The sequence below is a fragment of the Oreochromis niloticus genome, unplaced genomic scaffold, assembly GCF_001858045.2.
Source record: "Oreochromis niloticus isolate F11D_XX unplaced genomic scaffold, O_niloticus_UMD_NMBU tig00000744_pilon, whole genome shotgun sequence".
NCBI classification, from domain to species: Eukaryota; Metazoa; Chordata; class Actinopteri; order Cichliformes; family Cichlidae; genus Oreochromis; species Oreochromis niloticus.
The window spans coordinates 176,374-201,999 of NW_020327232.1; the positions used below are offsets into that span (position 1 = coordinate 176,374).

A 25,626-nucleotide genomic window follows, 5' to 3' on the forward strand; every position below is an offset into this window, starting at 1 on the left:
AGTAAAGTGGCCTTTTGAAGTTTATAAGGCAGTCTGATTCATGTTTCCACACTTTCATTCATTAATTCACCTCAAAAATGAATTAGAGAACTTACTGATGGATGAGTGAACAGATCAGAGAGAGGACTCTGTAGAGTTTACATGTTTTTAAACTTTCAAGTCATTGAGAGGCTCCATCAGCTCAGTGGTGAGGTTGTTGTCATACCCCTCAAACCCCTTTTAACTACCTTTTAACCAATAGAGCTCATCCAGGTCTTTAACAGAAGCCTGCAGTTTAACTCTATAGATCCAACAGCAGCATGATAAAGAATGATAAAAATAGTTCAGACTACAATTAACACATTCAATTAAAGAGTCACAGGTAAGGGTCTCATAGTGTGAGAAAGTGCAGGAACTTTTATATTTACAGTAAAGTAAAACTGAAGTTGGTTAAAACAGTAAAAGTCAGACTGACATTGTGTAAGAGAGGAGTGCAGACTGCATTAATAAATAACATGTACACTATAAATACAACTGCATGAAGGTGAAATACAAATCATGTTTGGGCTCTTGTGGCTCACAGGTGAGTTCAGGTGAGTCATCATCCAGATTGATAGAGAAGAGTAGGAAGGACTTCCTGAAGTAGCATTAAACCTTGTGAAATGATGACTTACGGTTCACAATCTGGTGTTGATTTATAGCACGTGCAGTCCCAGGCCAGTAAGAGATTAAAAACAAATAAAAGAATTTTAAGGATCCTCAAATGTAGAGGTAGGGAGTGGAGTGAAATTAAAATGGGGGTAATGTGCTCAGACTTTTTTTGTTCCAGTTAAAAGACGTGCTGCAGCACAACCTGCAGACTCATAAAGGATGCATCAGTAACTCCACAATAAAGTGCGTTACAATAATCCAGCCTAGATGCAACATGGATTACTGTCTCAAAAAGCTGTTTCGATCAAATAGAAAGTTGCCCCATGTCTTTTATTGCTAGTAAGGAAGCTTTTTATGCAAGAAGGTGAGATGTTGAGGGAATTCTCACCTGCATTATTCTGTCTCTTGGACAAAATGATTCAAAGGTGTCCAGAGAGACGAACCCCCGATGCTGCTAATTAGCTAAAGGTGCTGATGGACACTTTCATCTTCTTCCTATGATGCAGACGATGCTTAAAAAGGTGTTTGAGTTCACTGAAGGCTCAGCGTGAGAAGTCTGAGCCCGAGCAACATCTTGTGAGGAACTCTGTTGTTCCGTGTTGTCTTCAAAGATCTCTGATGTATGTGAGGGTCTGGTCTCCTTCTCTGTGATCCTCTGATGCTGTGTTGAAGCTCTTTGTTAACCATGGAAGCTTCTGTGTAGAACAAAGGAGGTAAAACTGACTAACTCAGAGGTGGAGGGTCTTCCTGCTGGGCTGCTTTCAGGAAAAGGTCCGGCTGATGGTCATCATCAGTGTGTGTGGAGTAAACAGCCAGACAGCTATAACACAGTGGTCAGCACAGTCAGACTCCTGTGCTCCTGACACCATCACCTTCATCCTGAGCTGATGGAGTCCTGATACCTGCTCAGTGTGTTTAACATTTTTCTCTGTGTGTGGATTTAAATATATGTCCGTTTGTCCTGAAGTGTCAGATTTTGGTCCTGCTCAGTGCTGCGACTCTCAGTTTGTATTTTTATCCTGTACGTCTCTACATGATGCTCCTGAAACTGTTTGTTTCTTTTCCTGCTTCATCTTTTTCCTTAAAAGGAGTTTAGACAGCGAGCCGTTGCTGATAAAGGGAAGTGATGAACTTTCAGTCTCTGCTGGTGATGATGAGCAGCTCTCAGGCAGGACCAGTATCATGGGGCATGAACAGAGTCAGAATCAGCGTTACTCTAAATACAGGTTAAAGTATCCACAGAGACGCACTGAGCTGACAGACGTTCATGTGATGAGCTGTTAATGAGCTGCATGTATCCTGTGTGCTGTTGTGACTCTGTGCATTAATAAATGCATCATAGGTCGACCCGGCAGCTTACACAGGCTTATCAGAGCACACTGGGATGTGATGGAGCTGTCGTGCAGTTGCCATGGTGATGCTAGTATAGTATAGTGTGTATATGTGAGGACTCAGGAGAGGCCCTCTCTCTCTCTCTGTCTTGTTTTTTGTCGCTCTCCCTCGTTGTGTTGAAGCTCTGACACCCTGAGGTTACTTTGTACAAGGCAAGGCAAGGCAAGGCAAATTTATTTATATAGCACAATTCAACAACAAGGTGATTCAAAGTGCTTTACAGAGACATTAAAAACAAAATAGATAAAAAGCATGATTTAAAATTGATTAAGACAAGCAAACAAACAAACAAACAAACAAACAAACAAAACAGTAGATAAAATCAGTAGTTAAAATGTAAGTTTTGGAATTTAAGCTTAAAAGTGTGGATTTGGTGATTTATTCAAAAGCAGCAGAGAACAGGTGAGTCTTCAACCTGGATTTAAATAAACTAAGTGTTTCAGCTGATCTGAGGCTTTCTGGGAGTTTGTTCCAGATATATGGAGCATAAAAGCTGAATGCAGCTTCTCCGTGTCTGGTTCTGACTCTGGGAACTGATAAAAGACCGGATCCAGATGACCTGAGAGATCTGTAAGGTTCATACTGGGTCAGGAGGTCACTGATGTATTTTGGTCCTAAACCATTCAGAGCTTTATAGACCAGCATCAGAACTTTAAAGTCTATCCTCTGACAGACAGGCAGCCAGTGTAAAGACCTCAGAGCTGGACTGATGTGGTCCACTTTTTTGGTCTTAGTGAGAACTCGAGCAGCAGAGTTCTGAATGAGCTGTAGTTGTCTGACTGATTTTTTAGGTAGACCTGTAAAGATGCTGTTACAGTAATCAAGCCTACTGAAGATGAATGCATGGACTAGTTTTTCCAGGTCCTGTTGAGACATCAGATCTTTTATCCTTGAAATATTCTTGAGGTGATAGTAAGCTGATTTTGTTATTGTCTTAATGTGTTTTTCTAAGTTTAGGTCTGCATCCATCACTACACCCAAATTTCTCGCCTGGTTTGTGGTTTTTAGGTGTATAGATTGAAGTTCTCTGGTGACCTGTAATCGTTTTTCTTTGGCACCAAAGACTATTACTTCAGTTTTGTTTTTGTTTAGCTGGAGATAATTGTGGCACAGCCAGTCATTAATTTCCTCAATGCATTTACCAAGAGCCTGTACAGGGCCTCGGTCTCCTGGTGACATTGTGATATATATCTGTGTGTCATCTGCATAGCTGTGATAGTTTATTTTGTTGTTCTTTATAATCTGTGCCAGTGGGAGCATGTAAATGTTAAACAGAAGGGGTCCCAGGATGGAACCTTGGGGAACTCCACATGTGATACTTGTCTGCTCAGATGTGAAGTTACCTATTGATACAAAGTATTTCCTGTTTTCTAAGTATGTTTTGAACCAGTTTAGTACAGTTCCTGAAAGACCTGCCCAGTTCTCCAGTCGTTTGAGTAATATGTTGTGGTCAACTGTGTCAAATGCTGCACTGAGATCCAGTAAAACTAAGACTGACATTTTTCCACTGTCTGTATTCAGACATATGTCATTAAACACTTTGGTCAGAGCTGTTTCAGTGCTGTGGTTCTGTCTAAAACCTGACTGGAAGGCATCATAGCAGTTATTCTGTGTTAAGAAGTAATTGAGCTGTTGAGAAACTGCTTTTTCAATGATCTTACTTAAAAATGGGAGATTTGAGATCGGCCTGTAGTTATTCATTTGTGTCTTGTCAAGATTGTCCTTTTTCAGTATAGGTTTAATTACAGCAGTTTTTAGTGGTTCTGGAAACACACCTGATATTAAAGAAAAGTTTACGATCTGTAACAGGTCTGACTCCAAAGTCTTTGAGACCTTTTTGAAAAAACTTGTTGGCAGGACATCTAAACAGCAAGAGGAGGAGTTCAGTTGACCTAAGATGTCCTCCAGGTCTTTGCTGTTAATAGGGTGAAACTGGTTCATGGTATTTAAACAGTTTTTTGGTGGACACAGTACATATCCTGGATCTGCTGTTGATGTACTAATTGCTTGTCTAATCTTTTGGATTTTTTCTGTGAAGAATTTGGCAAAGTCATTGCAGGCCATGGTCGAATGAAGTTCAGCTGCCACTGACACAGGAGGGTTTGTTAGCCTGTCAACTGTAGAAAATAAGACCCGAGCATTATGACTGTTTTTGGTGATGATGTCAGAGAAGTAGGACCTCCTTGCACTCCTCAGTTGTAAATTATAATTGTGAAGTTTCTCTTTATAGATGTCATAATGAACCTGGAGGTTTGTTTTTCTCCATCTGCGCTCAGCGTTCCTACACTCTCTTTTTTCATTTTTCACCAGTGTGGAGTTTCTCCATGGAGACTTCTTCCTTCCAGAGATAGCCTTCACCTTAATGGGAGCAATAGTGTCCATTACATTTAACATTTTAGCATTGAAGCTAGTGACGAGCTCATTGACTGAACCTCTGGACAGGTCAGGTGTTAATGGGAAGACCTGGTTAAAGATCTCACTACTGTGTTCAGTTATACACCGTTTTGTGATCACTGCTGTTGATATATTTGTGTGGGCTGAGATTTTACTTTCAAAGAAAACACAGTAATGATCAGACAGGCCAACATCAGACACAGTAACCTTTGAAATGCTCAGGCCCTTGGAGATCAGTAGGTCAAGAGTGTGTCCTCTATTATGTGTGGCCTCTGTTGCATGCTGAGTCAGCCCAAAGTTGCAGACTGTTCATTTCTTTATCAGAGAGCAAACTCCAGCAGAGTCAGCAGATCATCATATCCCCACTGCACATGTTTATTCTGTGATATTTGAGTCAGAGTTGGTACATTTTTAGTCAGCGAGTAGGAAAATCATCTCAGTGGTTTTTACTGAATAATGTTAAAGATAAAGTGGAAAAAACCTTGTGTAATGTTGCTGCTACAGCAGTTTCCTCCTCCTCCACCCAAACTGAAACCAGCTGAGTGCAGAGGCAGGAAGATAAAAACATCACTGATGAACTTTTGTTACACGCAGTAAGAACATGACTGTAACCAGAGATGGGCAGTAACGCGTTACTTGTAACGCGTTACTGTAATCTGATTACTTTTTTCAAGTAACGAGTAATGTAAGGGATTACTATTGCAAAAACGGTAATTAGATTACCGTTACTTTCACGTAGGAACGCTGCGTTACTGCGTTACTAAAACCGTGATTTTTTGCGAGAACATCTCATGACAGTGACGTAAGCGAGTGCGACGTTCGTGACAACAGCTGTGTGCAGATCATAATATATCGAGTGCGGGACAGAGTGTAGCATGCAGCGTTTAAAGCGTGGAAGTACTGACCTTATTTTGAGTTTGATTCCATAAAAAGTGACAAAAACATTAGTGTCCATTGTGCGTGGGAAGAAAACTTCTTTTTACAGCGAAAAAACCCCTAAACTTCCAAGCAAGCACCAAGTGCGCTACGACGTAATGTGAAATTCACAGAGAAACTCGCGGATTCTTCCACTGACCGCTGCAGCACACCTGCACCAGGGTAAACCTCCGCCTACCCCAGTCCTGCTTTACAGGTGAAAATAGAGCAACAGGACTGCTAGTCTTTGATTTTATTTATTTTCTGCTGTGTTTTACTTGCATCTATTTGAAAGAGTGAGTGTAAACACAAAAAAAATATTTAATTTATGTGCTGGAATGTGCAGAAAATAGGTTTAAATGTTAAACAAATTTCTTCCAGTCAGAGAATGTTGCATATAATTTAATTTTTGCTTGATGCATAAAGTTAAAAGATTAAAACTAATAAAACAAGTTTTAAAAAGAGACTTTTCCATTTGATTACATTTTGTATGATGGATTATGCAGAAAAAGTAGAATTGGGCTGAAAGATCTATCGCTTTATCACCTATTCAGGTTGTAAATCGTGTTTTTAAAAAGTAACTAAGTAACTAAGTAACTAAGTAATTAATTACTTTTGAAAATAAGTAATCAGTAAAGTAACGGGATTACTTTTGGGGGGAAGTAATCAGTAATTAGTTACTGATTACTTTTTTCAAGTAACTTGACCAACACTGACTGTAACTGTAATGTGATTACTGAATGTATTACAGTATCAAGGACAAGCCTGTCTGAGTTCTGTCTTTGTGCTCATTGTTGCTCTCAAACTGTGAAACACCGTCAGCTGAAAGAATAAAAACTACAACTGTCAGTGTAAACATTCGTTTACTCCACTGTAATAATCATACCTGACTGTAGTCCATCAGATTCTCCCGTGTGTTGGTGATAAAGTTCTCATATTTATAAATCTTTTAACTCACACAAGTTTTTACTGCCTGTTTCTTTCCAACAGGTTTAACTTTATTAATATCAGCCTCCTCTCATGTCTCGTGGACCAAACTGTTCAAACAACGTGGGACAAAAAGGCTTTAACTTTTTCCCATTCATAAGTCGAAATTTTGGGTTATTATCAAAACATTTTGACTTAATTTACAGGTAATATATTGATTAGAGTTCATTTATTCTTTCGGTGTTGTTTTCTCTGTTTCCTGGGTGAGGACCTGCTGGATTATATCTCTCGGGTGGACTGGTGGTGTTGGGAAGAGGGAGGTCTGGACTTCTCTACTTAGAGAACAGATCCACGACCAGATAATTGGAAGAAGATGAATCAGGAAGTTGAAATTCTGAAAACAAAAATCTGACTTTGTTTTTTCAATGATAGAAAAGATATTTCAATATTCTTTTGTCCTTTCCCCTCACACACTTAGATTACTCCTCAGAGGCCGATCAGAGCACACGTAGCCTGTGTTTTACCTGATGGGTACAATGTTGCTGGAGGGCAGCGCTGTTGGTCTGAGACTGAGAGATTAAAGAGTCCACAGGAGAGATGGGAGCTGATTAAACAAGTGTTATGAGATAATGATAAAATGCAAAGATTGGTGACAGCGCTTGGAAACACAAGGCAACAAAAAATGTGAAAATAAACTTTGCCTGTGAAATACTGTCTGACTCTCTTCCTCCTTCCATCTTCTCTCCACTTGCTGTCCATCGGAGAACACAATTTGCTGAATTTGCTATTGTATTGAGCTATTACTTAATTATGCTTATAAAATATTTAAGCTGTAGAGACACAAAATGTTGCTGCTGTAAAATCAGCTTTTTGTCATATTTGAAGTATAAATCTAATCTGTTTCTTAATGTATGTTCTTTTAATATTATAATTATAATAATGTGCGTATGCATAGAAAGGGGGGGGGTCCTGTAACTTACTGTAAAACTAAATATGTTCCCTAAAGCGGTGCACAGACCTACAGACCGCTGACTGCTGTACCCAGTGAGCTGGCAGCTAATGAGCATCACATCTGTGCAGGTATTGTTTGTCGCACTATTACACACACAGCACGCTCGTTTGTTTCAATTCGTCAGTTGCCACGCTGTACACCTACTTACTGGTTTCCTTTGCATCAGTCTGTCTCCCAGTTTATTTGTGTTTCTCCTACAGCTCTGCAAAACCCATGAAGTAAAAACTGCGCGTGCGCTTTGTGAGCTCGCTCCCACCTCGTAACCAGTGCACTCTGCCGTTAAGGGCGATCATTGCTTAATGGTAGTCATGTGACTGCTGCGATCCAGGTCATTTTATTTAACAAAATTGTGATTAATAGTTAAATACTATTGTTGAGGGGCACAGACACTCCACACACACACAAAAAGAAAAACACCCTCAAGAAAAGGCCACTTGTGTTTTGATTCATATAAAACATGGAGTTTGTTATCATGTTTGCCTTCAGGTTCAAATAAGCTAAGCCTTTTTTAATAATGCATTTTCTCAGTTTAAACATTTGATGTTTTTTCTCAGTCATCTTGAGATTTTGTTTGTTTCATTTATCAATCAATCAAAGCTTTATTCGTCACATGGAGGTTGCCCTGCAGTGAAATGGGACTCCCTCCGACGTTACACACACAGCACAGACATTACATGGGGATACAAGTCGGAGATCGGTAGCGTTACAGAAAAAACACTGAAATGTACACTACAATGGGAAAGTACAGGAGGAAAAAAAGAGACCTCTACTCATGCTGTGCATGGTAGGACAGCATGGGAACAGGAAACAAAAAAACTCCTCTGCACAAAAGCACATAAATGTCCACAGCACAACATTGTGAGAGACATGACAAGCCACAGGGTTGGGTGGGGGTGAGTAGTCATCCGAAGCGAACACAGCAGCCATCCTGCACAGCGCTATCGTTCCAGCGCGGTACACAGACCCGCCGTGTTCCTCCTATGAGATCATTACTTTCTTCTTCCCTGATTTTTAAATTGTAAACGATTTCAGTCCCGTGATCCACAGACAGGACAGACTCAAAGACTCATATCAAACTCATGTTTGGATCTGTGTTAGTTCATTAACTGGGATCAGCTGCAGAAATCCTCTCAGGAAAAGAGAGTTTCAGCTTTTCTTCAGGATCACAGTGATGCGTTCAGGAACACCTGTGAAACACTGCAAACAGGAGCTGAGTGTTCTGCTTCTTTCAGTGGGACCGCTCGAGTGTTTGGCTCCCTCTGTGGTTTACTTTGCTGGCCTCTAGTGGGCACGAGGTGAACTCATTATGTTGGTAACAGCTGTATTTGACAGCAGCCACCAGTCTGCAGTTCTGTATTTGAACCTTTGAATCTCCATAAGTGCAGATGTCTGTGGGTGGCAGTAACTGGGTGTGCCCCACCTTTTACCCTATGACAGCCTCCCCCACTTAACCCTGAGCTGGACAAAGAGAAAACGATGTCTTGTATTTGGCAGCTGTTACATCAGACACTGTGACACAAACACCTGATAACTGAACAGGTTTCCTGACAAACTCATTTTTATTTTGCTCTGAGACATTTTCATTCACACAGCTGTGTCCAGCATGCTCCACCCACTGCTCCTAAAAAGGTGTGGTCAGCGATGGATCTCAGCTGTGCCCGCCAGCCTTCCCGGTGCCCCTCCCCTCGCCTGCAGCCGAGCCACAAACCATCCACAGATACACACAGATATTGTTAACGTTTGCTCCACATGACGCTGACACATCTTATATTTGGTCAGAGTTACAGAAACAGCCAACAGTGCACTTTCCAAGAACACAGGTTTGTAGGAGTTTATACATTAGCTGTGTGATCATACTGAGAACAGACACATAGGACACAACAGGCTTAAACAGGCCTCACTAGCAGCTGACAGCATCTTCCACTTCAGCACTGTCTGTTCACTGATGTCCTTCACTCATCAATAATCAAATAAACGCATCAAACTGATTGATCAGTGATCAGAGCAGATGGATCAGTGGAGCTGATCCTGATGGCCTCTGTTTATTTCTCGGCCTGATTTTTCCCTGCAGAGGAAACACAAGAGTCACACCTCACACACACAAACAAACAAACATGAGTTAACTAACTAACCTGTAACTGTGAGCCACACCCTCTTGTATCTCCAGGCCTCCTTGCTGTTGACCTCACATCCGTATCTCCCAGCATCTCCCACTGTGGGGTGTCTCAGGGTCAGACTGAGGTCTCCACATTTCAGAGGGTCTTCATTCATCTCAGTGCGACCTTTGTAATGTTCATCCTGTTTGTCTGGCCAATCAGAGCCGTTCTCATACACGTAGACCTTCCTGTATTCTGGTTCATAACATTTCCACACCACTTCACTGTCGTCAGGCAGGTTTTCTGTGGTTTGAAAGGGAAGAGAGACAGACTCCGCCCCCTCCTCCTTCGCCACCAGCTGACACTCTGAGAGGACAAGAAACATATAATATTTTACTTGTTATTGATGACACATCAGTCGTGGACTTTATGTTTTTATTTAATCCACCAGATTTATGTTTTTTCATAAAAGCTGAATCAACATAAAATGTTTACAGCCTGTTCATAGCCCAGCGTTATCCTTAAACCACTGGCTGTCGTGTGTAGACATGATGTGGGTCTCTTAGATTCTGGGAAAACTGCTCTGATGAGGAGAGACAGCATCTATCCAGCTTTGGAAGAAGCATTTAGGGAAATCTGTATGCAACACTGAGACCAGGATGTTTCAGGCTCACACACCTCTCTGCAGACACCTGCTGCTGTTGTAAAGTTTCTCATCACTCATCTCATTTTAAAACATTGTGAATGAGCTCAGGGTTTTGGTTTTTTTTGCAACACTGTAGCCAGGCTGATAGAGTCAAAGCTCTGAAGTCTTATGTCTGATTCTCTTACACTCATCTTATCTCATGAACGTCTTCACAATATCTGAACCACTACAAAAACTGAATAAAATTTACACTTTCCCACAAACTTATCTTTGAGCCTGGCTGATACATTAACTGCTGACATTTACCAGTTTCTCTCCCACAAATTACTTCAATCATTACAAACCACTGACTTGTCACACACAAACTGTGAATAAGGATCATCTGGGCACTGACCTTCGACTTTCAGCTCCACTTTTTTCTCCATCAGGACTTTTCCCTTCCTGCCGTAGACGGTGCAGGTGTAGGTGTCTCTGTCTGTGTGTGTGGGGTATTTCAGTGTCAGACTGAGGTCTCCAGTCTTCAGCGGGTCTTCATTCATTTCTGTTCGGTTCCTGTAACGTCTGTGCTGTTTTTCAGGCTGCTCAGAGTCTTTCTGATACACGTGGACTATCCTGCCATCTCTGTCCTTCCACACGACTTTATTTACCTCAGACAGGTGAACTGTGGCTTTGCAGGACAGCTTGGCAAACTCCACACCTGAACCCACCTCCACCTCACGAACTGAAAGAACAACCAAGCACAACATGAGCTGCACAGCATCAGCAGCAAACTTCCTTTGACAGGATGAAGTGAAATATTTACAGTAAAAGACGTTGGACTGGTTCCAGTCTGAAACGTGTTCCTTTGCTCCATGAAGAGACTGTGCTGTGTTTGGTGTCCAATCAGCAGCAGAGCTGAACTGAATGTGTCTGTCAGAAACAACCAGAGTCAAAGCTTTCAGTGTCTCATGGTTTCACTCGAGTCAAAGCTGTGAAGAGTCTAAAAGCTCGAGGGAGAGGTGGACACAGTCGAGTGTTTCTGTAACACTCATTTCATCACACATCTGACTGCACCTACAGTAAACCATAGACAGGGTAACACATGGACCTGCTGTCATGATGTTACTCTGTGTTTTCTGGAGCTTCTAGCCTGGAGATGAGCTTCTTTAATGGTTGTCACAGCTTTTTCTATCAATGGGGCCTTTTTTTCTTTAACCACTATTATAAGACTAATCCATTTTACCAAGAGAAGGAACATTAGAGCTGAAATTAACAGGTGTGGTTATTGATTTCACCTAACTGTTATGTTATCAGTCAGTTGCATCATCAGTGGATAGCAGGATGGACACTGCTGCAGGCACTTAGAGCTCAGCGCGTCTCCTCACTACCAGCTTTAGTTAGTTTCTGTTAGCCTATAATGATAATACCCGAAACTTTGGCCCTTCAAACAAAGAGTCAGTCCAGACTTCCTGTACAGGATAACTATGATCTAACAGTTCTTGGTAACCATCAGTGATATAAAGATCACCAACAACTCATTCAGGACAGAGACGTCAGCTATGGTGTTGTCAAATCACCAAATCAAACTTTGCTGATTACCTTCAAGGTTCTGATATTTCATCAGATGTTGCAATAAAACACTCACCTTCTTTGTTCTTTAACTTTTTGTATCTACAAGACAGATATGCACCAAACGTAACAGCCAGAAGAACCACAGGAACCAGGACACCTGAGAGGACTTTAAACCAGACTGCAGAACGAGGAGGAAGTTCTGTAATCGACACAAAATAAACAACCTGAACATCAACCAACAGATTTGTTATAAATCCCCATTAGCATGCATCTGACCTGACAGCACTGACCTGTGACCTTCAGGTCTACATAGGTCTTGTTCCGATCTTGTCCATACTTGCGGTATGTGCAGGTGTAGTTTCCACTGTCAGAGACTGTGGGGTTCCTCAGAGTGAGGCTGAGGTCTCCAGTCTGCAGAGCGTCAGCTCTCAGTGATGTTCGACTGAAGTAACGAATGTTCTGATCTTTAAAATCGTCACCACTCGGCAGACGCACGTGGACTTTTGGCTCCTTGAGCTCCTCACGGTCCCACACTGCTGCTGTGGAGTCAATGGTAACATCAGCTTGTACCTGACAGGGCAGCAGGACAGACTCCACCCCCTCATACACCTCCACCTCCACCCCTGAGGCATGCTGGGAACCTGAGGATAAAAATATAAAGCAGGTGAGTGCTGTGATTTCGTAACAGCTGAGAGACTCGGGACATCAGGTAAAGTTCCAAAGTGTTTCCTGATGGTTCACAGATGAACTAAACAGGTAAAGAGGAGCCGACTGAGTCAACAACCAGGAAAGTGAGTGACTCAGTAGAAGCAGACGTCTTCTGCACATGTGCAAACATGTCAGCCTGTCTGACTCTGAGCCGTCCCTCTGATGGACACATCTCTGATGCTGTCCATGCTGGAACATTTGGTGGTGGATTTGTGTGTGACATGTGTACCTATATAATAGGGCTGCAACGATACACAAAATTCACGGTTCGGTTCGATACTTTGGTGTCACGGTTCGATATTTTTTCGATGCAAAAAATGTTCATGCCTTTTTAATTTGTCATTTATTAAAATTATAAATATATATTTTAACTCAAAAGTACAGTTTTTAAATGTAATGTTGCTGAAACAACAAAATAATTAAAAAATAAAATAAATCTATCTGATCGAGGAATCACTCATCTTTGGAAAAGAGAGTGTATTACAGAGAAATGGGTCTTTCCAAAATAAAAGCTATACTGTACGCTTCTTCTGGAGTATATTCTCAGCAGCATATTAAACATATCAGGTCCCCATAAGGAGAATCATGTGCTAACGGCTGTCTAAATCAGCGGTCCCCAACCCCCGGGCCTCGGACCGGTACCGGTCCGTGAGTCGTTTGGCCGCGAGAGTTGAGGCTCAGGCGTGAAATGTGTGGTTTTCAGGATTTTTATCGGTTTTCAGCGTTATTTTGTTATCGTTTTTATCGTTAACTCGGTTTTCCTGGGTTTTTTCCCATGTGTTATGAATAAATCTTCTTTTTGTCGGTACCGGTACTAGTTTTATTTTGTTGTATTTATCCGCGACACCTTAAAGGCCGATCCGTGAAAATATTGTCGGGCATAAACCGGTCCGTGGCGCAAAAAAGGTTGGGGACCGCTGGTCTAAATGACTCGGGTAAAGTTTGTAGTATGCGTGCTAGTTGTTTTTGTCTGCTTCCACTTGTCTTTGCACTAGGATGATGTCGGCATAAATGTGCAGTCATATTCGTTGTGTTCCCACTAGTGCTGTAAGCGTTAATCTTGTTAAAATGACATTAACACCATAACGCGGCAAATTTCCATTAGCGAGTTACAGCGGATTGCCCCGTGCGTGGGGCTGGACAGTGTTCCAGATTAACTGGCGTTTAGATTAACTGGCGTTGGTCGAACAGATGTGTGGCAGTCTTGCGTTTCAGGAGCTGCTACCGACAAACCAGCAAAAAAAATGCCAAATGTGTCATCTGTGACACTTGTGAGGTTATCTCAAACACACTCCGTCAGTCTTGATGCTGTTGAACAACAAAATGTTTAAAAATGTCGCGAGTTTACCTGGTGATATCCTCATGCGCGACGCGATCGCGAAAACAGCAAACAATTAACACCACGCCGGTGTTGTTCACAGCAGGGTTTTAATAGTTTTGCAATTTTCATTAGTTTTTATTTTTATTTCGTTTTGACTTCAGATTTTCAATTTTATATTAGTTTTAATTAGTTTTTACAAATTGTTTGCTAGTTTAGTTTAGTTTTTATTTTTTGAAAATCCTTAGTTTCAGTTTAGTTTTGATTAGTTTCAGTTATAGTTTTAGTTGTGTTTGCAATAATTAAGTGTAACAAAATCCCAGTTTCATCATATCAGTCATTCTTCTGCTTATCCTTGGGTATGTTGCTATTCCAGCTACCATACCCTGCACCCTGCACAGGTCGCCTGTCTGTCGCAGGGCTAACACGCAGAGACAGACAACTCACATTCCCACCTATGGGTTCTTTAAATAAATAAATAAATAAATAAATAAATAAATAAAGGCAGATGAACAACCATTGATACCAGGCAACTATAAAATGTATATCTTGGCCCCAATGAGACTATTAACTCTTGCAGCACCGGGTGTTAAGGCAATTGACTCACACAGTTATGTAGATATCCCAGTCCTGTTGTCTCGGGATGCATCACGCTGCCTTGCCTGGGGTTAGCTTCTGTTTCTGGGGATGAGGGTTGGGCGTGCTCCCTTACCTTCTCCAGGTAAGCTAGGTTAGCCTTCTTGTGTGAGCTTTTCAAGTGCACTTTAAGGTTTGTGGGATTTTTTTCCCTTTAGAAATGTCCCTCATAATTTGTCTCTTTCCACTACAAGACACTTGCTTTATCCAAAACACAGTCATATTCAAAGTAATCCCAAATTGGACTCTGGCGCTTTCTCCCGACTTTTCCTGACATGATTCTGCGCGTGGACGGAGCAGCGACACAGACGACTCGACTAACGTACTGCCACCTGCTGGCATAATGAGACACAGCAAGAAAAAAACCTGGAAACTAAACTTCATTTTCACCCTTGACTATTGTATGACACGCACACATCAACGAAAACTAAACGCATTTTTGCAATAAATTCAGTTAATTTTAGTTAGTTTTGTGAACACTCATTACAGTTTTAGTTAGTTTTCCTTTTTTGTTTTTATTTTTATTTCCGTTAACGAAAATGTTTTTTCACTTCTAGTTTTCGTTATTTCGTTAGTTTTCGTTAACGATAATAACCTTGGTTCACAGGACAGCGAGAGTAAACGATCGGGAGACTCTAGTCGTCGTTATCGTTCCCCTCGCACGTTTTATTTCTCCGGTTTCAGCGTTTTACTAAAGCTCGTTCAAGCAGTAATGTGTACAAATTACGCCGTAACTGATCAATTGTGAGACGTTTTCCCAGCCACTACGTGAGAAGTGGTCATTTCCCATGCTCTCAAAGTAGCGCACATTGTATCGGGTGGGGGCTGCTGTTAACTTGTCCCTCAGTGAACGATGGCGTCGTCTTCCAACAACACTGCTGGCGCGAACAATCAGGTGAGTTACGGCGTAATTTGTACACATAGTAATGTGTAAGCTTTAGTAACTGAGTTTTAGCAGTTATGCATGACATGTTTTCTAAACATTATCAAATAATACAGTGCAGGAGGAGTTTGATAAATTATGTTCATTCCCAGGTTTCCTGAAGGCAACATGAAAAATGGACCATCTTGAGCCTGCAGCGGTCGGCTGTCACTCATGATTCCCCGCCCCTCTCTGTGTAGCCACGCCCACCAGGCCAAAACAGGGCCAAAAGTCTGTAACTGAAAAATAGAGATCTGAAAGTGAAAAAAAAAACTGAAGCTGAGAGAAAAATCCGAACCTGAAGAATTTTTTTTTGTACATTAATTTAAAAGATCTGAATCTGAAAAAATGTAATCTGAGACTGAATAGATTTCTTAAAAATAATAATAATGAAAAAAAGATTACTGAAAATTTTTAAATAAAGTTTACTCAGAGAAATTATAGATAAAAGAACCATTGGGTTTTCAGTTAATACAAATATTCAAAACGTTTGATTTTATTTTAAATCCAACTCTTTCTTTTTCAAAGTTCACTCTAAAAATGTGACTTTTGCTTTCAGTTTACATATTTTCGATTTCAAATTTTTCTTTTAACTACACAAACATTATGGCCCTGATTTAACTCCATAAAAGGCGCTACCGTAAAGAGTGGTGTAAAAGCGCAAGGAAATTTATGCGGCGGAGAAGAAGCGGCTGGCTTGACCGCGGCTCATAAATGACGGCTCACTTGACCGCGGTCCTCACACACCGCGGCTCTTTCGTCGTCTTTTCATAGATTACGTCCACAGCGGGAGCCAGTTACATCAGGCCGTTCTTTCCGTCCACCAATTACAGCCGAGCCCCTGCACAGGTGAACTGGCATACACAGATTCCGAAACAAACAAACAACACACGCATGTAACACATGATAAAAAGATATTTACTGCCTGATTGATCTTTTGACACGAGCAATAATCAGGAGAGGAGATGCACTACCATAAAACTCAAAGTAGAAGCGCAGGAAAATCCAAGCATTCACAGCAAGTGGAGATGTGAGGATAGCATGGGAGCAGCGAGGAGCTAAAATGTGAGCTAACTGTGTCTCTGATAGCTTACTGGTTCTCGTGTGTAGCCTCGTTAGTATAAGTGTTTCCTGTCTGTGTGTAACGTAAACTGAGCTCAGAGGTGTTTGTTTTAAATGTGGAGTCCAGAACAAACTGAGGACCTGATGGAGGCTGATCTGTTTGATCCGCCCTGCATGATAGCCGCAGAGGTTTGATCAGGACACAGAGAGCAGACGTCAGTGTGTGTGCATGCAGAGAATCAGAGCGTCTTTCTTACCGAGTAAGAGGAGCAGCGGCATCAACTGCATCTTCCTCCTGCAGTCAAAGTCCCGTTCAATCTGATCCTCAGACAGACTGCAGGCACACCCAGAGAAAGACGCACAATCACCGGTTTACTTTCACTGTCACAGCAGGGCTCCAGGATCTAAGCTTTAGGAGGAATCAGCTCCAATCATGCACGCAGTGGATTCCAATCTAAAATTGAAGAAAACAAGTATATAAATCATTTTAGTGTCTGCTTGGAGCTGAACTCACTCATGTCACACTACAGTGTTTGTTTCCACACTGTAAAATCTAACTTGTTGTTTCAACTTAAAAATATCAGGTACAGGGCTGCCTTAAAATTTTAAGTTAAGTCAAGAAATAGAGTTTGTTCTTATAACACAACCAATTGTTATCTTAATGAAAAATCACGTTGTCTAAACTTTTGTCTTAGTTTAGTTGACTGAGATTTGTTAGTCAGTTCAACTCCTTTAATTGTCATTTTTACTTGGGAAAACCCTTTCAGCTAAATTAAAATAATCTATTGTTTAAACTCTTGTCCTAGTTCAGTTGACTTGGGTTTTTTAGTTAATTCAAATACTTTAGTAGTTCTTTTAACTTAGGAATCTATTTTAGCTTAACTAACATAATCTGTTAGCTAAGTTGATTTAAGTTTATTAATTAACTGAGCTCCTTAAGGTAGCTGAGTGAACTTGTAAATCAGTTTCATTTTAATTATCAGAGTTGATTGAGTGGATGTAAAGAAAAATGTGTATTAAACACCTTAAGTTTTTTTTTTTAAGCTTTCTAACATCCATTTCAGCAAAACTACCTGTTAGGTTTATCTTAGATCTCAGGTTTAAATATCTACATTCCTTTAAATTAATTTTCTGTTGTTTACAGAAAAACAATAAAAACCCACAGATTCCATTAAAGTCTATCTGATCATTTCATACAGAAAGTTTGTTTTAAGAACATGACAAGACAATTACTCATGAGCACCCAACATTCACCATTTATTGTGCCATCTTAGTCATCTGAGAAACAGAAAAATCAGTGACGTAGCTCATCTTTCTCACAATCCATCAAAACTCAAAGGTTGCTCCCTGTGAAACAATAAATTTGAACTTGGTCTTGAGCCCAGTTTGGGTGAAGATTAAATTCTGACCAATACTCTCGGAGCAGTAGTGATTCTTGTGAAGTAACAACATAAAGTCTGCATTAATGTAATGTATCAACGGGACACTTGCTATTTTATAAAAGTTATTCTTTACATTTGCAATTTTTTTAAACTTCATTGTGCTCAGTCACACCTGTTAGCATAAAACGTGAAATATTAAAATAGTACAAAACCTTTGATAAGTGACAGTAAAGATCAGTTTATAACAACTAAGACATCAAACTCTTGTATTTGTCTTCGTTTACAATTGCAACAAATTCCACAGAACCAATATCTCTGAAAATGAGTGCATGCTTCTGAAACATTTGATAATATGGATATTTCAGATACATCAGTTTGAGTCTGCTCAATTGCAAAACAAAGGAAAAACTACTGACTTGCATGAGATAAGCATCTGCAGAGTCCACCATTATATTGTTGTTCACATAAGTTTCTTAAACCATGAACAAATGAGTAATTGTCTAATCTGGAATGTAAAGTGTAATCATTTAGTGACATACAAAAGTGAGAATGAGAACTTGCAAGAATAAAAAAACAAACAGTAAAATAAAAACTGTCCTTAACACTAAGGCAATTGTATGCTGTGAGCATACAATTACAGTTCTGCATGGCTTTCTGCAAGAGTCTGTTTCTTAGACCATGCACTAGTGAGACGCACTGCCTTCCACCAATGTTCATTAGGATGTTCTGAATGACTTCAAAGATGTCCTTAAGTTCCTTTGGATAGTCTATGTTGAGGGCAAAAAGAAGGCCCATCAGCATGGAAATGGCACTTGAGACATTCCTCAGATTAGACAGGATTACTGCCGCCTCAAGGACAACCAACACATCGATGATGTCTTCTTCTTTCACCATCGCAATGCCAACTTTCATCCTCTTAGAAAACGTGTCTTCAATACCTGTCGGCTATAAAAGGGTTCAAAGACAAAAGATAAAATAAAATTACACAATTACAATTACACAATATCCCTTGTGCTTAAGAATTCATGTCTTTCCAAAGAAGAGCCATACTGATGCTTTGGATGATGGTGATTGGCTTTGGGTAACACTTATTAGTTTTTTCAGAATGAGATGCACGCCCATGTTACAAATCCATTTCTTGCTTTAAACAAAGATCATGTTCATAAATAACTGAGCATGTCTTCAATTGCAGAATTCACACAAAATTTTCAATTTAAATGGTAAATGGTCTGTATTTGTATAGCGCTTTACTAGTCCCCTAAGGACTCCAAAGTGCTTTACACATTCAGTCATTCACACACATGGGTGGATGACTGAATCGTGGCTCAAGAGTTGACAGTTCGTCTTATAATCGGAAGGTTGCCGGTTCGAGCCCCGGCTCTTGACAGTTTCAGTCGTGTCCTTGGGCAAGACACTTCACCTGTTGCCTACTGGTGGCGTCAGTGTCCGGCAGCCTCGCCTCTGTCAGTGCACCCCAGGGCGGCTGTGGCTACAATGTAGCTTGCCATCACCAGTGTGTGAATTTAAATCTACGTATGCTAAATATTGGCTGTGCTCTAAACCAAATCTGGCTGAGAATACATGAGATGTGCAAACTGCAGCTACACTACAGGATCAGATTGTGGCTCCATAGACAATGCTTCTTTAATCAGTTTATTGATTAAAGTTTATTTTTCCCCCTATATTAACAGCATGAAAAAAGAGCATATAAACATGGCTGAACAGGTTGCATAATTGGCACTGAATATCAACATCCACCTTTACCCAGCTGCCCAATGACTCTCGGCCAGTAACCTTTAATTGCTTACCCAGTCTACACAGTCTCTTTTCCAGGGTCCAGGACATTTCACCAAAGTATTGCCCCCCACAGCTGTAGCAGCCACTGCAGCCCCTTAAATATCCTAATATCTCTGCCATTACAATATACAATGTGAGAAATCAAACGTAAAGCTGAAGTGAACAGTACAGCAGCGAAATGTCAAAGACCCTGGTGAAGACATGAATAAACACAAGACACTAATAATATCAATGCTAGCTTGCCAGTTAGTTTCTCTGAAACCCAGACCAAATCCAGTGTCAAAGATCTTGTAATAATACATTTGGTGAGGAAAAAGTACACATGTTATCATGTGGCATCTATTGTTTCATAGATGCCACATGTTTCATTTAAAATCCACTGTGGTGCTGTCATTATTAAATTTACTAAAAGAAACAATGCTAACCTTCACAGTCTTGAAAGTGTGTGAGGGATCTTCCTTTAGAAAATGAGGTCCTCTGTGCTCTTCCTTTGTGTAGGGCTCTGGTCAAAGAAGTCAAAAAGAAAACAAAAACGCTTTTTAAACAGTGTTTATGAAGCATGTAGACAGCTCCAAATTCACAGCTTTTTGATACATAATTCCATCAATATATGATTATCATTGGAGATTTTGAATCAGGCTTATCAGGACATTCAAGTAGAATATGATATCCAACCTACCACCAATATACACAGATTCTGTAAAAGTTACCACACTAAATGTCCAGTTGTGAAATATGATGACAGACTTTACTTATCAGCTTTCTTTCAATGAGTTCTTCAGTTGAACTGGATAACCTAAAACTTAAACAAAGGATTAGATTTCGCAGTTGAACACTTACATCATCACCGAAGCATCTTATGAGCCTAGTTAGCCCTTCTATGCCGCTCTTGATTTTGTACAGCTCCACGAACCTCTCCATAATGGTCAAGCACAGCAAAAAGGAACCCTTTCAGGTCAACAGATGTAAGACGGGCAAATTCTGCTTCAACCTGAGCAATAGAAGAAGAGGGGTGGAGAGTACAGGCAGAATAAAAAAAAGATTCTTTGAGACCCAAATTTAAGCAAACAGTCATCTGAGGCCCGTTAGAGAAAACACAAACGCACAAAAGCAAACAAACAAAAAGATGCACTTTACCTGCCGTTCAGCAAACAAGGAAGTTCAGAGAACAATAAGCTCTGTCTCGAAATCTTTTAAAGTAGAATGATTGTGAAAATGACTTATGTGATGTAAAACTTTAGTAAACGTGCGATTAAAAGAACACTGAGTAAAAGGACAAGTAACAGTTTCCTTATTCCTCAGATGTTTACCTTGATGAGCAATACTGTTTTAGTCCAACTGCCTCATTAAAGTTACACAACAGGCTTTTTACATTAAAGCCAGCAAGTCCATTACATACTCCCTTTTTAGATCTGAAATACTGTGCACATTCTGTGTATATGTAGTGGACAGCAATTTACCCAAAAGAGCGCAAAGTTTGCAAGTCCACCTCATTTAAATGACAAAGTCAGATGTGATCATCTAGACCTGTGAAAATAAATTAATGACAAACTTGCAGTTATGGATGTTATTACAACCACAAGAACCTAAACAGTCTGCTCCATTGCTTTTGTTAATGAATCATTTGTTGGTAACACGTCTGAATGTTTAGTTTATGCCACCTGCATGTGATCATCAATAGTGCAATATTACTTCTTAAGAAGTACCCTGACACTACAATCTTTATATCATTTGTTCTACAGAGCTATTAAGTTACAATATAATCTGAGGTGTTTCCAGTATGACAAAATGCACAAATTGTAACTTACCATTTGACTCCACTGACAAAAATAAATCCTGAGCATCATGTGTGGCTTAACAGACCTAAAATAAGTAAAATAAAAATATATGTTATAATTATATTGTTTTCACCATTTATTCATGTTTGCTAATTTTCTGACATATAAACAATGTTAGTTTTGTTACAATACAGAGAATGCAGTTCAATTAAAAGGTAAATTATGCAAAAAAAAAAAAAAAACTTCTGCAGTATACCATGCCAAAAATCAGTGTCTCTGATGCCAATTATTTTATCACTACAGCTCTTTTAGTATGGAAACTCACACAAACTAGTCATACTGATCACAAGAGTTCAAAAATTAGTTAAAATAGTGAACTGTTGTTAAGCATAAAGCATTTCAGGGTAACAAATAACTGCACAATAGAATTAAAGCAAAAAATAAACACACTGGGGGACTATCTGATAAAAACTAATATAATGCTGGTTTGTAGACCATATTTTGTCTCAGTCCTCAGTGCACTCTTGCAGCTTAGCATGCAGCAGTTAATAACAACTTAAGTGATTACATAGGGGTAAACAGATGACAACAAGCATCGGAGTCCTGCCAAAAAGTTCTTTTTGAACCCAGCCAGTTATTGGAAATATTGCCAAAATGAACTTCCACCAAAATACAACAGCCTGTGAACTTGAAAGAAATTTACAAGTACAGAGACAATATGAAATAAGCTTTATTAATTAGCTGAGTTAGCTTGCTAATATCGCAACAGTGGTTGAGTGCACAATCTTAAAGCTAGCGGCACAATACTTGTGATTTGGTCAGCGCCACATTAAACCCATAAAAAAGGCCACATGTCAGTTTATTAGGTCAAGTTTGGTCATGACACACAAGCTGGACCTTGTCGGCTAAAGTTACATTAGCTAAAGAAAACATTTCGGTAAAAGAGAAAAACACACATCATGCCATAAATTCAAAACATGTTCCAACGTTTGTAGCTCTCTTTCCTTATAGTTATAACCAATGTTACTCACCTTGAAAGCATATTCCAAAGAAGACGATTAGAAAACGTCCAAGTAAAGTGAGCATGTCGTTAACCGCCAATTCCCCATGATGCACCTCGGTAGCAGTCACGTGGGACAGTTTTGAATCCTGCTGTGCTCAACTTATCCACATTGTGAAGTTCACATAAGTTGCTGATTTAGCTGGACATGAGTTTTCAAGTTAGCTTTTTTTGGTGTAATTGGGACGTTTTTAACTTGTAATTCTATGTTATAACAACAACTTCAGTCATCTATCGTCAAACTGATATAAAATAATACGTTGAAATAACAAACATCTAGAATTACATTTTACAGTGTGGATGACATACCACTTACCATGCCAGAAGTCAGCCAGCAGTGCCGGCTTGACACCAGATCTTGGCCAGACCTGTCTGCTATGTGGGTCAGTTCCCAAAGCACTCTGCTTCCCCCTACTGTCCAAAGTGTTATGCACTGTCTTGGCAACAGAGAACTTACATGACTTTGTGGACTTAAATCACACCAATAAACAAGCAAAATAAAACATGCATAATAATCTCCTTATATCACACCACTTAACTCGCCTCTATCAGTGCGCCCCAGGGCAGCTGTGGCTACAATGTAGCTTGCCACCACCAGTGTGTCAATGTGTGTTTGGATGAGTGAATGACTGAATGTAGTGAAAAGTGCTTTGGGTCCTTAGGGACTAGTGTAGGCCAAACAAAGCGCTAACGATTAAGAGGAGCGAAAGAACGCGAATAACATCAGCTATGGTTCGTACTTGCTGTATGGTCGGTTGTAATGTTAGATCGGACGACCAGCAAGGGACTAAGCTTGAAAACCTGAAAGCAACGTGAGGGAGCTCTTATATCGGATGTTACCAAAGAAGGCGTCTAGCCTGGATAGCAGCTGTGAGACGAGCTGATAAGCCTTTAAATAGGCCATGATATAATGCTCTTGTTAAATACTCTTAAAGTCTTGTGCTGTATATGTAGTGATAAGTTTTCAAAAGAGACAGTAAATTACAGAATGCTAGTAGTGGGTGATATTATTTAGATGCTCTCATGATTTTATGTGAACATTTTGTTATTTGTAAACTATAAATGAAATTGATTCTACATTGTAACTGATGTGATGTTCTATAAAGTGGTTTTAATTGTTTTTTTAAAAAGCAAACATTTGTTTGTTTCTTTATTCAACTTTTGAACAGTGTCACTTAGTAAGTACATATTCAGTAAATGCAAATTATTTACATGGCAATGCACTTCAGGCATTAATCTAGACCCCCTAGAATAAAAAGTTATGGGTCATTCCCACGACCCACAGCTTTACTGTGTTTCAGCAAAGTATCCAATAGCGATGACAACTCCTCCACAGTAACAGGTGGAATTTTCTTTTTTGAGGACGTCTTCTCTTACCTGTCACTACGGATGGTCTGTTTATGGTTTGATCGAGAGCCTTTTTTTGGGCAGCTGAAGATGAGAAGTCTATCTTATGGCCAACCTCTGACTGTATCTTGGTCATATTACCCAGCAAAACCCAGTATGCAGGTTCATCTGTAACAGTCCTTGTGCCACGGATCCGCACTGTTGCTTCTACCTTAAACAGAAGAATAGGGACATGGGTGCAGGTCTCCACGGCTGTGTCCCAATTCAGGGTATGCACGCTTGAAGTACGCACACTACGCGTACTACGGACGGTGCGTACTATAAGTACGGGAAGTGCGGAAGTGAGAGGGTTGTGAAATGGGACGGTCTAGCCCTTGTGGGGCCGCCTAGCAACCATGATACTAACTGCGAGAAACGTGTCGGTCAAAGAATCATTTCAGCAAGCAAAGAAAGACACAGCTCAAACATGTATATACATGGGTGATCTCAGTGGAGACTCACACTGAGACATCAGTTCCCTCTTTATTTATACCCTGCTCCTTCCTAAAATATGTCGGGGCGGCGCCCCTTGTGTGTAAAACAACTCCTTACAAGGTGATAAGCATGAAACATATTTAAACTGTTAAAAATAGTAACTGGTCAAGCTTATCTCAGCAAACTCAGCAAGGGTGAGGTTTCTTGTGGTATTTCCTCATGCAAGCTTCGTCATGAAACACAGTAAAATAGGAGATTTAAATGAAGCTAAACAACTAGGGATTTTTAACTACAACAAAGCATAATACATATAAAAAATCCTATAACAGTGTCATACAGCAGTGTGTGACAGAAATGAAGGAGAAAAAATGTTCTGTTGGTCATTCATTTTTGTCATGACATCACTTTGATTAGTTGAGTATCTGAGGCTGAGACCACGGGACTGTAAAACATGATAGTTGGGCTTCATTTCTGTCCTGAACAGTCATTTAAGATTAGTTAGTAAATAACAATTAGCTAACGTTGTTCATGAGACTAAATCATCTCACTGTGGTAATGTAAATATAATATGGCCAATATTATATGTATTGTAAGATTATTATGGTAATATATATATATATATAGATATTTTACAGGATATATTACAGCAGTGAGCTTGAACTCTGGGTCAAAGATCAAAGTTGCAGTTATTTATATGTCCTATCACCTTAAATCTTCACTCAAAGACAAGTATCTTTGACAGTATATATACAGATGTATTATACATAAGAGACAAATATTGTTCGTCTAATATGTTGGCATTATTACATTTGGCTCAATGCTTACATATATGTGTAAAAAGAAAATGTACGGGCTGTGAAAACTGTTTCTGATAGAATGAAGATCAGACTGATATATGAAATATTCCTTTATTGGGTGATAAAATCAGACCATGTCATAACTGCTTTAAGTCATACAGAATAGATATCAGAGCCTTAAACAGGCTGACTTCTGCTAAATGGGTCAAACTGGGCAGAAAGTCTACAAACACATAACATCCTTATAGAATATGATGTAACACTATAGATCAACTTAGCTCAGAATATATAAAGCATATAAACAATTACAGCAATATGATGCAACAAACACAGCAGTGCTACTAATCCAAAATACTCAAAGCTTCATAGAACTGAAACAAACATTTATTTTTAGCTCCATTCTGCTGCTGATACATACTTTAGGTTTCTGAATATTAAACTTGTTGCTGCCTTTCATAGTGTGTAACTTGAAGGCCCTGAGTACTTTCTCCCACACTGAAAACACTGGGATGATAACATTATTTGAACATTACCTAATAAGACTGATTCAGGACAGACAATTAGTTATGTTAAACTTTTCTAGCAGTCCTTCACAAACAGGGAACAGTCTGTCTATTCTCTCCATCTGTCAGCTGCTGCTGGCTCTTCCTCCTCCTCTTCCTCACACACTGCTGAGTTTGTCCTGGTGGATCATCAGGGGTGCAAAGCCTCACAGATGATGTGCAGCAGTGGGTCCCTCAGTCTGTCCTCACTCTGGACACTTGCAGTCGTCACACATGGAA

General features: G+C 40.0%; 1 protein-coding gene across 3 annotated transcripts; it reads right to left on the bottom strand.

The window, feature by feature from the left end:
* Positions 1-8,810: 8,810 nt before the first annotated feature.
* LOC102081479 (uncharacterized) lies at positions 8,811-16,770 on the bottom strand. Of its 3 annotated transcripts, none has more exons than XM_025904316.1 (6): positions 16,467-16,770; positions 11,854-12,204; positions 11,637-11,762; positions 10,407-10,733; positions 9,403-9,732; positions 8,811-8,959 (listed from the first exon to the last, which is right to left on the bottom strand). In XM_025904316.1, exons 1-6 carry the CDS (start codon positions 16,495-16,497, stop codon positions 8,919-8,921), a joined length of 1,206 nt encoding a protein of 401 aa, XP_025760101.1. In that variant the 5' UTR covers positions 16,498-16,770; the 3' UTR covers positions 8,811-8,918. The 3 variants fall into 3 exon arrangements, with proteins under 3 accessions (XP_025760101.1, XP_025760102.1, XP_025760100.1); XM_025904317.1 differs by lacking the exon at positions 8,811-8,959 and adding an exon at positions 8,978-9,335 and having other exon boundaries at positions 16,467-16,769; XM_025904315.1 differs by lacking the exon at positions 8,811-8,959 and adding an exon at positions 8,979-9,335 and having other exon boundaries at positions 9,422-9,732.
* Between the last annotated feature and the right edge of the window lie 8,856 nt (positions 16,771-25,626).